The sequence below is a fragment of the Anabrus simplex genome, chromosome 6 (assembly GCF_040414725.1).
Source record: "Anabrus simplex isolate iqAnaSimp1 chromosome 6, ASM4041472v1, whole genome shotgun sequence".
NCBI lineage: Eukaryota > Metazoa > Arthropoda > Insecta > Orthoptera > Tettigoniidae > Anabrus > Anabrus simplex.
The window spans coordinates 115439052-115452225 of NC_090270.1; the positions used below are offsets into that span (position 1 = coordinate 115439052).

The window sequence follows — 13174 nt, forward strand, 5'->3', positions numbered from 1 at the left end:
ACAAGACTCTGGCTCAAGTTCAGATTAGAACGCTTCAACTGTGTTGGTTTGATTGTATAGGTAGTACATTTTATAGGATTGGGAAACGGAATATATTATAAACAATTAATTCTAGAAAAATGCTCATCTGTAATCAAACATTTCACGTTTTTATTCAGTTATGGGAAATGTTACCAAATTTCTTTAAAAATTTCAAATTAAATAAATTTTCCAGGCTGTGTCAAAATATTTGATATTTCGTATGCTTGTCTTCGATTAGTGTATATATCATACTCCATACTTCTTATAAATTCAAAAATCGACATTTGGAAACAAACAACAGTTAAAAAATATCCACTGAAATTTGGACTACAATTAATTGTAATCCACGCAACTACTGGCGTTATATTTTTTAATGCAACCACTGGATGAATAACAATGGAACATACATACATACATACATACATACATTATCATTAAAGACTGTTCTGCCTTTCAGCGTTCAGTCTGCAAGCCTTTGTGAATTTACTAAACGTTGCCACAATCCTCTATTTGCAACTAGTGCTGTGGCCTCATTTAGTTCTATACCTCTTACCTTTCAATCGCTAGAAACTGAGTCTAACCATCATCGTCTTGGTCTCCCTCTACTTCTCTTACCCTTCATAACAGAGTCCATTATTCTCCTAGGTAACCTATCCTCCTCCATTTGCCTCACATGACCCTACCACCGAAGCCGGTTTATGCGTACAGTTTCATCCATCGAGTTCATTCCTAAATGAGCCTTTATCTCCTCATTCCAAGCACCCTCCTGCCATTGTTCCCACCTGTTTATACCAGCAATCATTCTCGCTACTTTCATGCCTGTTACTTCTAACTTTTGAATAAGATATCCTGAGTCCACCCAGCTTTCGCTCCCATAAAGCAAAGTTGGTCTGAAAACAGACCGATGTAAAGATAGTTTCGTCTGGGAGCTGACTTCCTTCTTACAGAATACTGCTCTTCACAACTGCGAGCTCACTGCATTAGCTTTACTACATCTTGATTCAATCTCACTTACTATATTACCATCCTGGGAGAACACACAACCTAAATAACATACTTGAAATTATCGACCTGTTCTAGCTTTGTATCACCAATCTGACATTCAATTCTGTTTGTTTTTAAACTATGGAACAATAGTTCTATTTATCTATATGGAAAAATTACATCCAAGATAACGTAACTTCAAGATCACTTCTCTCTTGGAATGAATCATCATGGTAATCACTCCTTTCTATAGTTTCTATCTAAAATTCATTGGCTTGTTACACAACAGAACCTCCCATCAACATTCTAACACACCTTAATATAATATATAGTTATCATACCTTATTATTTCCAGCCCACAGCAGAACTCCTGTGGAGTCGAATGCCAATGATAGAACCTTGCCTCCTAACTTGCTGCTACCCCCACGAGGGTAGATTCCAGTAGAAACATTCAATACTTCCACCATGCCTTGAGAATTACCAGCCTATAATGAACTTAAGGAAAGTAACAATAACAGAATCAGAATCAGAGTCATTTGAAAATAAAGCAAGAGTTTTCAGCTTTCCAAGATAAAAATATTATCCTGTATTTGTTGATTTGTCTTTTGCAATTTCTGGAGGCTAGAGCGATGTGTAGCTTACACCAAAGTGTCAGGTTCTCCATGGCTGTGACAGTATGTAAGCTGCTGAGGTATGGGTGGTGCTGAGTATTGACATCTGGAGCATGACTAGTGTGTCTGACTGTTATGAAAAGTTTTGCTCAAAGGGTTAGTTGTGCTACAATTGCATTTTATGGCTCAGTGAAGAAAGCAATGGCCAAATACCTCACTCCTCATTTTGGCACTGCCATTGGCTTTTGTGGTTTCCCTATAACCGCATAACCTTCGGTAGAGCTATGTGATGATCCAATCAACCTCTGGGCTGATGACCTAACGGACATAACAGGCAGATATTTGTTGATTAGTTTTATTAATAATAATAATGTTATTTGTTTTACGTCCCACTAACTACTCTTTTACGATTTTCGGAGATGCCGAGGTGCCGGAATTTAGTCCCCAACGAGTTCTTTTACGTGCCAGTAAATCTACCGACACGAGGCTGACGTATTTGAGCACCTTCAAATACCACCGGACTGAGCCAGGATCGAACCTGCCATGTTGGGGTCAGAAGACCAGCACCTTAACCGTCTGAGCCACTCAGCCCGGCAAGATGATAATTAGTTTTGAGAGAGTGTGTTTACTATGGTCGTCTGATGAGAAGTCACGTGAATGCGAGGTACGGGGTATGGAGGGTAAGCATGGCTGTAGCCCATGCACCAATCTCAAGTCTCAAGGCCTTACAATAAACATCGGTTCCATCCACGGTGATTCTTGTGAACTAAAGTGCTGCTGTGAAGTTTAAAACTGGTAGTGCAATTGCACTTTAGTTACACATTTACTGTAAGTACTGCATAATGAACAGTTTAATAATGAACACGCATCTCTTTCAGAGAGCTCGCACTGTTCTTCTTCACAGTACCATATCAGGTCCCCCTGACATTGGTGATCACTGTGACGAATGCAGTAAGATCTCTTGCTAGGTGGAAAAGTCTTTCAACACTGTGAATTCCAGTCCATTCTTTGATGTTTCTAACCCATGATGTTCACCTCCTCCCGACACCTCTTCGACCCTGTATTTTGTCTTGTAATAGGAGGTAACGGTCATTTTTAAAATTTTTTTTTTGCTAGTGGCTTTACGTCACACCGACACAGATAGGTCTTATGGCGACGGTGGGATACGAAAGGCCTAGGAGTTGGAAGGCAGCGGCCGCCGTGGCCTTAATTAAGGTACAGCCCCAGCATTTGCCTGGTGTGAAAATGGGAAACCACGGAAAACCATTTTCAGGGCTGCTGACAGTGTGATCCGAACCCACTATCTCCCGGATGCAAGCTCACAGCTGCGCGCCCCTAACCGCATGGCCAACTAGCCCGGTAACAGTCATTTGTAAGGATGTGGCCAAGGTAAGAGAACTTCCAGGGTTTTAATGTTTGAACAAGTTCCCGACTTGCTCTTGCCCTTCTGAGTACTTCTTGGTTCGTTAGTCGTGCAACCCACGAAATCCTGAGCATCCTACGGTGAATCCACATTTCAAAGGCTTCCAAACGTTTCACAGTTATGTTCTTGAGAGTCCATATTTCCACACCATATAGCAAGGCTGACCATATATAGCACTTGACCATCCTCTGACTAAGTTTTAAATTTAAGTAGTCATTGCAAAAGAAAGATTTCATTTTTGTAAATATTCTTTGTGTTATTGCTATCCTCTGTTTCACTTCTTTCTCAGGATCAAGTTGTTCAGTGACAATGGCACCCAGATATTTAAAAGTGGTTACTCTCTCAATCTGTCGGTTGTTTGGTTGTAAGATTGCCTCAGCAGAAGATCATGAACTTGGTCTTGTTTACATTTATTTTTAGTCCCATGTCCTCACTTACTGCACTAATATTATTGAGCAGGAGTTGGAGACCTTCAAAATTGTCACTTAGTCATTGCAATTTCTTGAGGGACGCAGTACTTTGCATCCATCAGTTTGCACAGTCTAGAGTGATGTGTGGCTTACAACAAAGTGTCAGGCTCATCCATGGCTGTGACAGTATGTAAGCTAATGTTTGAAGTTCAGTGTAGTATCTGTTACTCGTCCTGTACCTACAAGCTGCCGCGACTTCTCATGAGACGCAGATAGTAGCTTGGTGGCTTAGCTGCTGGCTTCTTATCCGGAAGGCTGAGGTTCAAATCCCAGTCAATCGTAGGTCAAAATTTTATCTCAAAAATTACGTGGCTTCAGAAACAGCATCCGGCCTTAAGCCTCGGCCAAAACCGAAATGAGCTTCGGTGGCTCCAATGACCCCAGGAAAGCCTGAATAAGCTGAAGAAAGTTTTTTATTTGTCAATTATTTTCGAGAAAATTAGTGAAATACCATAGATACCTTAAGTCCAACAAAAACACACACTACTATTTACTGGGACTGACTTCTGTACCAGTTATAACAATAGCTTTCCAATTGAATGCATGTTCTTCCAAATACCCTGAACTTTACTGCATAAACATTTAGAAAGAGAAGTGCCATCTCGAATGTTCATGTGCATACCGAAAACCTAACTCTTAAGCTGTTCGTAAACAAAACAAAATTTTGTATGTAGCCACTATCTTTCAAAATAATGTCAAACTCAAATGGTAGGCAGCATTTCAGTTGAAACTACAGCACCAAAAAGTAAACATTAGGGTCAGGTTATGAACAGTGTAGCAGAAGTCTATGGTGAAAAGGACAATATTGTCATCTGATTTTATTTGCATAATCACTTCCCGTCAACAAGGAAGTTGTGTAATGTCATTCATACATAGAATCATTCGAGAATAACAGGTGGTGTTGATGATTTAGCCTGTACAGGCTGTCCACGTTCTAAATGTGAAGCAAACGACTACTACCTCTGACTGTTGGCTCGGGAGAACTCTTAAGTTAATTGCTATAGGGCTCACTTTGACACTCCTAGCAGCAGAAGCAGCGGTGGTGTCGGTGGCAGCAGCACCACTGTTAATGGCTGGAGATTTATTTATTTATTTATTTATTTATTTATTTATTTATTTATTTATTTATTTATTTATTTATTCCTGACAAGGTGCCAGAATTTTCTTCCCACAAGAAATATATTATGTGCTCTAAATCTGCCAATATGAGGCTGGTGTATTTCAGCACCTTCAGCTACCATTGGACCGAGTCAGGATCAAACCTGTCAACTTTGCCTCATAAGGCCAATGTTCTCTGTCTGAGCTGCTCAACCTGACAAGAATCTAAAATTGCCAATAAGTAGAAAACATAGTATAATACATAAAAGATCAAGAATTATTTTCTCTACTATTGTTAGGTAAAAAGTTCTGATAGTATTAATATAAATGGAGATATTTGTGTCTGGGTGGTTCAGTCTGCTATGGTAATGGAGTACGCCATACAGCCAGTGTGTCTATGCCAAATGTCGAGCAAGGGTAATTTAACTCACCAAAGGGGTCAACGGCTTTGGCTGGATAAGCTCATTGGGTGGGGTGATAGTCCCAACAGTGGAGGAAATCCCACTGAAATCCATTACGCAGTGTCTGTACTCCAAGTCAGGAGCGGCTGCACCACGCATCTATACTCCATGTTAGGAGCGGCTTAGATAATTCACCTTTCTGAATAACATTCAGAATTGTACTTCGAGGATTTATCCTCTTCTGAAGGTGACACCTTAGACAGGTGACCATGAAAAGTCTTTTGAAGAAACATTCCACTGTCAGCAACAATGAATTGCAGAAAACATAGCATTTCGATTTTGTGGACTGTCACTCAAGACATTATGATGGATTAGAGCGTCTGAAAACCCAACAGGCAATGCACACACAAAAACTATAAAAAATTAAACCCAAACAAATCTCATTCTTCTAGACACATGATGTTAACTCCCTGGGTCAAACTGGAATATTAACGATTAATCAATATCTCTCCAAACATAAAAATTCTTCATGAACAAACACAAAATTCTAATCGTGGCACTGCAAGAAATTAGGAACAGCGATCAAGACCCTACGGAATCACAACGATACCAACTTCATAAAGGAATCCCAGGAAAACGAGTCATGAAAAATTGCCCACAATTTGGTAATGGATTTCTAATAAATCTGAAAATCATTGAGTCAATTATAGAATTAAAATCTCAATCCCCCAGACTTGCAACCCTATCTCTGAAATCTGCAAATAAGACCTACACAATTATTAAAGAACATGCTCCCACCAATCAAAACAATAACACACTAAAGGACAGAAAAGAAACAGAAAAATTCTGGAATCTCCTGGATCAAACATTAATCAATATCTCTCCAAACATAAAAATTCTTCTTGACGATTTCAATGCACATCTGGGACAAGAAAGAAGGCAGATGAACCAAATTTAGAACAAATAAAACCAAGAAAGTCTACTCATAAAATAATCAATGTAAAAATCTTAAAAACACCCTGGAAAGGAGAGAAGAGAATTTCCAGAAGAAGCAATCGCAAGATTATTATAAAAGTTTAAGCAAAAACCATTTGGGATTTGAACCCCACTGGAAAATGGCCAGCACATAAACGAACAAACAAAAATGGTCAAAGATTGATCAAAATTTGCAGAAATTATGCACTAGCAATGTGTCTTGGTACTTGTGCTAGGTACCAACTGACGAGCCCAACCTAGCACACGAGGGCGAAACGCTGGCAACCAGGAATGAGTTAGCTGGAAAATTTATAATGTCCAGTAAAGGACCATTTATATTGGTATTATAAATTTACTCATTCGGGACCAATATTTCAGATTCCCTGTGGGAATCAACATCTATATCATCTGATGGCCAAGCAGGCATCAATTTGTGGTAGTGAGACAAAAATCTCTCATAGTTCATTGGCACTGCCAGTGGCTTCAAGTAGCCTACGCAGTGGTCTCCACGGTATGCACCAGCAATGCGTCTTGGTAGGTGTGCTAGGTACCAACTGACGAGCCCAACCTAGCAGACGGGGCGAAACGCTGACAACCAGGAATGAGTTAGCTGGAAAATTTATAATGTCCAGTTACGGACCATGTATATTGGTATTATAAATTTACTCATTCGGGACAAATATTTCAGATTCCCTAGGGGAATCAACATCTGTATCATCTGATGGCCAAGCAGGCATCAATTTTTGGTAGTGAGACAAATTCTCTCATAGTTCATTGGCACTGCCGGTGGCTTCAAGTAGCCTACACAGTGGCCTCCATGGTATGCACTAGCAATGCGTCTTGGAAGGTGTGCTAAGTACCAACTGACGAGCCCAACTTAGCACATGGGGGTGAAACGCTGGCAACCAGGTATGAGTTAGCTGGAAAATTTATAATGTCCAGTAACGGACCATCTATATTGGTATTTTACACTCTTGTCGCACACTTGACAGTACACTACATCACCGTCACTTGTATAGTCACTATTGTCTGATATCCACTGTTTAATTAAAGAAAACCTATGGCTCTTATCTTTAGATAATTTCACAGTTTAATCTGGTAAAACACTGCAATAGACGAAGAGCAAGTTAACAGACGAACACACTTGTTTAAGCAAACCTTGGGAGGCTACTGTAAGGAGAATGGAATGTCAGAAGGAAGGAAACAGCATTGCATCCGGGAGATAGTGGGTTCAAACCCCACTGTCGGCAACCCTGAAGATGGTTTTGAATGGTTTGTGACGGTGCGACGTAAAGCAAATTGTGGGAAAAAAGAAGCGGTTGTGAAAAGGGTCATCATCCGTCTACCTGTTTGTATTGCGATACTGAAAACACTTTCCTTGATCAAGGAAGACTTCTCATGTTGCCAAGGGATGTATAACAGTGTTCATTAGATTTTTCATTTTGTTCAGAAATCTTAGATAATTGGTCACACATAAGAGAAAAATATATCTGTATATGCACTAACGTTCAAAATATGCACTAACATTGAAAATATGCATTTGCATATGCGCATATGCATTTTTTTACAAATCCGGGCCCTAGTAATATTGATAAAAAAGAACTTAATGGCCAGTCATTTGTCTCTGTCAGTTGAGCAGTAGGCCTACCAGACAGTAAATCTGACTAAACCTGCTTTCATTTGAGTTATCGTCTTGTGCCGCCAACTTCCCTGCCATCTCATCAGCCATGCACTGCAATTGAGAGCATTTGAGGTCCCGTCCTTTTGAAAATTTTAAACATAGTTTAGTTGCTGACTATATAGTCCAAACAGTGAGTTTATTCCCAAATGGTTTCTGGAGATGGTCTCTGATATTCCTAGTTGGTGTATGTGTAGCAGAAGCCACTTCTTCTGAATAAAGCAGTGCTGTAGAAAGCGTGCCAAACCACCAGCTGATAACTAAAGTATGTTACGAGTTGTACTTCCGAATGTAATACATAGCGACTAGAAGCATTCTTTGGATACCTGCAGCTCTACATTTATCACATCAGGAATGACCCAAACACCAAACAAGTTGGCTACATGGTTCTGGTCATGTAGATGTGACCTTGCATTCGAGAGATAGTGGTTTTGAATCCCACCATCAGCAGCCCTCAAGATGGTTTTCCATTGTTTCCTATTTTTGCACCAGGCATATTGTAGGTTGCCCTTAGGGCATCAACTCAAAAGACCTGCACCAGGCCTCACCACAGATCCCATCGTCGTCAGAATACCTAACTGAGTTAGTAAGACGTTAAATAGCAAAAAATAAAACAAAAGACTCACATACACAACTTGTATCAATATGTACAGTAAGGAAATAGAAACATGGAAACATTTCACTAAGGAAGGAAAAAGAAACTAAAAATGTGCATAAAACATGGTGTTAATAAATTTAAGCTGTATCATCAGACCTAATTTCCTTCTGTTCAAAATCTCCAAGAAAAGCTTATGTGAAGAAAGGATACAATAACCATGTTGTTATTGGCTGGTTGAAAGAGACATGACAATAATTCAGCCCCTATAGGATCCCTGACAACCCGCAGACACTTGCTACTGGCTATGTTCCATAGGCAGATGGTTCCATCCAAAGAGCAGCTAACCATTAAGTCATTGGAAACTGACCAATCAAATCCTGGGGAAAAAAAAAAGACAGTTGAATTATAAAACAAATTCATATATCATTCTATATATCAAGAAACTATGCTGCTTCATAATTCTCATCAATTTCATAAAGCTTTCCTAGTTTGACAAACTTCTAGGCTGAAATTTCTCTGTAGAGCAGTGGTAGAGTGCTGCCTTCCAAATCTCGAGACTGTGGGTTCAAACCTGGCAGAGAGCCAAATTTTTGAAGACCTACGGCACTCCCTATCATACAATGTTGTCATGTAAAAGATCTCTGGGACGCATTTGGTATATACCAGACAAATTTAATTAAAACTCAGTCATGGACTGCCCAACAGAGACCTATTTCTCTCCATTCTAGTAGAGAACAATGGAACATCAAAATTGACAGACAACCTACATGGCATGAAGTCAAAATGTCTGAACACAGTAGCAGAGGCAATAAAACCTCTATTATAATAAAATAACGAATGCAAATTGTGTTTGTTACAGGAAAACAAGATACATCTCTACATGTCACTAACATGACCAGTACTGTTATATGGTTGTGAGATGTGGGCAAGTCCACAAATGCTTGAAGAACAAGTTTGTGCTTCTGAGAGGAAGATTTTTAAGGAAGATCCATGGACCAAATTACAACACAGAGACTGGAAGATGGGAAAGAAGGCACAAGGAAGAACTGTACCAGCTGTTAGAAAGCTGATATTGAGAGGATGATTGTAAGAAAAAAAGGCTGCAATGGTTAGGACAAACTTTAGTGCAGAGGGTTCTTTAATCAAGTATTTATTGGTCTGCCAAATGGAAGACATCCAAGAAGTCATCCCAGGATGAAGTGGAAAGATAGAGGATTGCTGAAATAGGAGCAAGCAGAACCAACAGCCAGCTTTGAGGAAGCTTGAGATAAAAGCAAATGAAGCAACATCTGTGACAATTATTTCTGATGTTAACTAGATATCTTGTCATAATTGGACTTGTATCTTGTTTATGTGTTAGTTTTTGTATGTTCTATCTTTTGTCATGAGCCTAAATGGCCTGAATATTTCAAGTAACAGGTATCATAGCTGGTTGAGCAGAGAGATTTGAAGTAAGAGCAGAGAGATTTGAAGTAAGATCTGACATCAATAGTTTGAAATACGATACCCGTTTCACCTTTTGATTTTCAAAACTGGTTTACACTAATTTGTGGATGACGATACCAAAGAGAGGAATAAATTCTCCAGATATAAGAAAAGAAAAACTTCTATTTCCAAGCCTGTGAGAGAGAATAGGAATGAGGCTAATAGTCACATTATTTTCCCATATAAACCATCACCACCATCATCAGAGAGAAGAATGAACATAAGAGAGTTGGACATCTGAAATTAATCTTTTCTTACTCACCACAGGGAGCGCTCTACAAATACTGTTGCATATTGAATAGTATAGATGAAAATTTTACAAGAGTTTAATTTTTTTTTTCTTTTGTTGAATATAATGTTTAATTAGTAAAATCTAAAAGAAATAGCTGCTTTGTGAACTTAGGTTGTCTATGTTAGCTGCATAATAATATATAACCATATTTTTGAGCATGGTAATAGGGACTTCAAGACAGTATGCATCAAAACACTTACCAGTTACACCTTTCTTATGTCCTCTAAATACAACTTCAACATGAGGTGGACTTGCAGTTACATTGCACACAGAAACTGTACCATCAAGAGAAGCACATCCAAGTCGTGAACGATCATTATTAGCAAATTTAAGCATTGTCACAGCTGCAGTATGCTGAAACATTAATATTACACTTATGTAAGTATACAGATGTGAGAAATTAAAAAATGAAATGGGCAGCTTATAACCAAATGATAAAAATTTAGAAGGGACAGAGAAAGGAATCAAAATAACTATGCAATAACATTTCCATGGGGAACCTTTGTAATTATTTTTCAATTTATTTATTACTTATTTATTTATCTATTTAATAGATGTCTTATTTTACTCACTCAGGTTATAAAGCCTGCTGCTCTGTCTGAACAAGCAATGAACTGCACTTATAAAACAACAAACTTATTTTACTTACATTTAAAACTTACAATGAAGTATTTAATAACTAATTGACTTTTACTTAGTATATTACAGGTTTATACACAAACACAAATCAAAAATTAAACTTGTGAGAAAAACAGCATAGAAGGTTTTCACAGTCTTTCACTGCAATATCTGCTCTCAGAAAAAGTCATGTAGAGTAGAGTGAAAAAGTCAAAAGCTCACAAAATTGATTTAATGCGATTTGCTTGTACAGGGTGGGCCAGAAGTCATGATCGAGAAGTATTTCAAGTAACATAACATGCAGCTTCGCGGGTACAAGGATCTAGAAATGTGTTCTAGGTTGAGAATAATGTTCATCCCTGCCTGTAGTACGTCTGTCTTCTGGTAGACGTCACTCAAATTACAACAACGCAGGCGATAATTGCTCCATGAAAATACGGCATCTGATCGTATTCTGTTTTGCTTGTGGTTTTGGCCTGGCGACTGCTACCAAGGTGATACTGTTGTAAATATCTATGTTATAATGGCAGATACAAGCAGATTCACAATTGAAGAATGTCGTCTTCTAAACGCATGGGTGCATGGAAAGGAACAAATGGGTGAGACATGTGATAAAATTAGGAAAACTTTTTAAATTACTTCAAAAAAGAAGCCCCAACAGAGGCTAATCTTTGGAAACTGGAACAAAAGACCTTTGCAACTGGAGCAGTAAGGCCCAAGAAATATGAAATTACAATGAAGTCACTGAATGCTTCGATGCCGGGGTTGTTTCCGAAGGTCTCATCTAACATGTTCCATTCAGCCATCATACTTATGACTTGAAATAATTACTTATGCACTGGAGCCCTGGACAGGTGCAGTATGTGGGGCAGACCGGGTGAAGTTTCAATATTAGTTACTTAGAACATGTCAATGCTTTAAAATACAATAGATTCTCAGCAGTGGGACAACACATATATGATTAATAAAACAGTTTTACTAACATAGAACAGGATATGGAAATCTTAGAAATAAGGGGTGATATGAATTTAAAATGAGATGTAACTCGGAGACAAGTCTCGAAGGAGGATTGAGACGGAAGTCACTTGCGAGACAGAACTCGTCATGTATATGAATGAATGAAGTTCGTTTCTCGCTAACGAGACTTGTCTCCTTCCGCTTGAGATGAGTCTCGCACACTGGCTCTGGTATCTGTCAGCTGATGAGTGAATTAACAATTGGAGAGCTATGAAGAGTGGTTTAGTTGGAACAGACGAAAGTGTTAGATTTACAAGCGAAAAAGATTGAAAAGCGACAGTGTGTTCTCGAAAAAAAACAGAAGAACTCATTTCAGTGCAAAAACAGGTTTTGCAACTGCAAATGGAAAATCTTTTACATGAAAGGGAGAAAAGAGCAGAACAAACAAGTACAACCGAAATGGAACACCCACCGATATTTTTTTCATTTAGAATAGTTACTGACAGCCTTTTCTTCTTCTTCAGTTGTGTTTCACTTGGGAGCCTGTTCTGCAAACTATACCTTTCGTATTAATCAATATTCAATAATCACTAAAGTTATTATTTAAATTCTTTCTAGACTTACATAAACGTAGTGGCTTGTACACTTGGTATACTTGCACCCCAGCTTGGGAACGACTGATTTAAGGTTTCTTTTCTTGTAACTTTCCTTCACGATATTGTGTAAGAAGTTGCATTGTATTTATCATCACATTTAGGATCCACGTTCAAATGCATAATTTTCTGCGGTCATTGAAAGTCATTCAGACACTTTTTAAACACGCTTCGTACTTCATTCTTCATGAATATGAAGAGTTTATTGATCATACCTGTGCTTAGCTAGGGGTGTTTCTGCATATAATGTACTTTTCCTACAATTTGTTTTACGTCGCACCGACACAGATAGGTCTTACGGCGACAATGGGATAGGTTTAGGAGTGAGATGGAAGCGGCCGTGGCCTTAATTGATGTACAGTCCCAGCATTTGCCTGGTGTGAAAATGGGAAACCACGGAAAACGATATTCAGGGTTGCCGACAGTGGGGCTTGAAACCACTACCTCCCGGATGTAAGCTCATAGCCGCGCGCCCCTAACCGCACGGCTAACTCGCCCGGTATATAATATACAACCAATACCTATATACTGTGTAAACTGTCTAAATTTCAAACTTTCAAAACATACGTTGTTATATAGGTTACCCGCAGTGTGAAGAAATGAATGACTTTCAACAAGAATCCAAAAGTTTAAGGCTATTTATAGCATGCAAGTTTATATACAAATGACGAGGATTTCATATTACATATTTTAGCTTCAATTGTAAACGACAGAAAAGTATTAAAAGCCTAATATTTTGAAATATTCATATACTGTGCATGTTAGTAAAATGAGTTTGACGAGGAAGACATTCTGTTCATGTTGGCAAAATTTAATTTTCACTCTAAAGCGCACTGTTTAATGTAACTTTAAAATAGAACTATTCGTGCATTTCTACAGTGCATACGCGAGGTGAATACAGCTACAAACC

The 13174-nt window shown here is 38.6% G+C and overlaps 1 protein-coding gene across 1 annotated transcript in view; it reads right to left on the reverse strand.

Moving 5' to 3' along the window:
* LOC136875888 (WD repeat-containing protein 13) overlaps positions 1-13174 on the reverse strand; it is a 94343-nt gene that overhangs the window by 48135 nt on the left and 33034 nt on the right. The window contains exons 5-7 of the mRNA XM_068228331.1: positions 10237-10390; positions 8470-8636; positions 1347-1490 (exon numbers count right to left, since the gene is read on the reverse strand). Coding sequence (XP_068084432.1) covers positions 1347-1490; positions 8470-8636; positions 10237-10390 — 465 coding nt within the window. The remainder of the gene's footprint in view (positions 1-1346; positions 1491-8469; positions 8637-10236; positions 10391-13174) is intronic.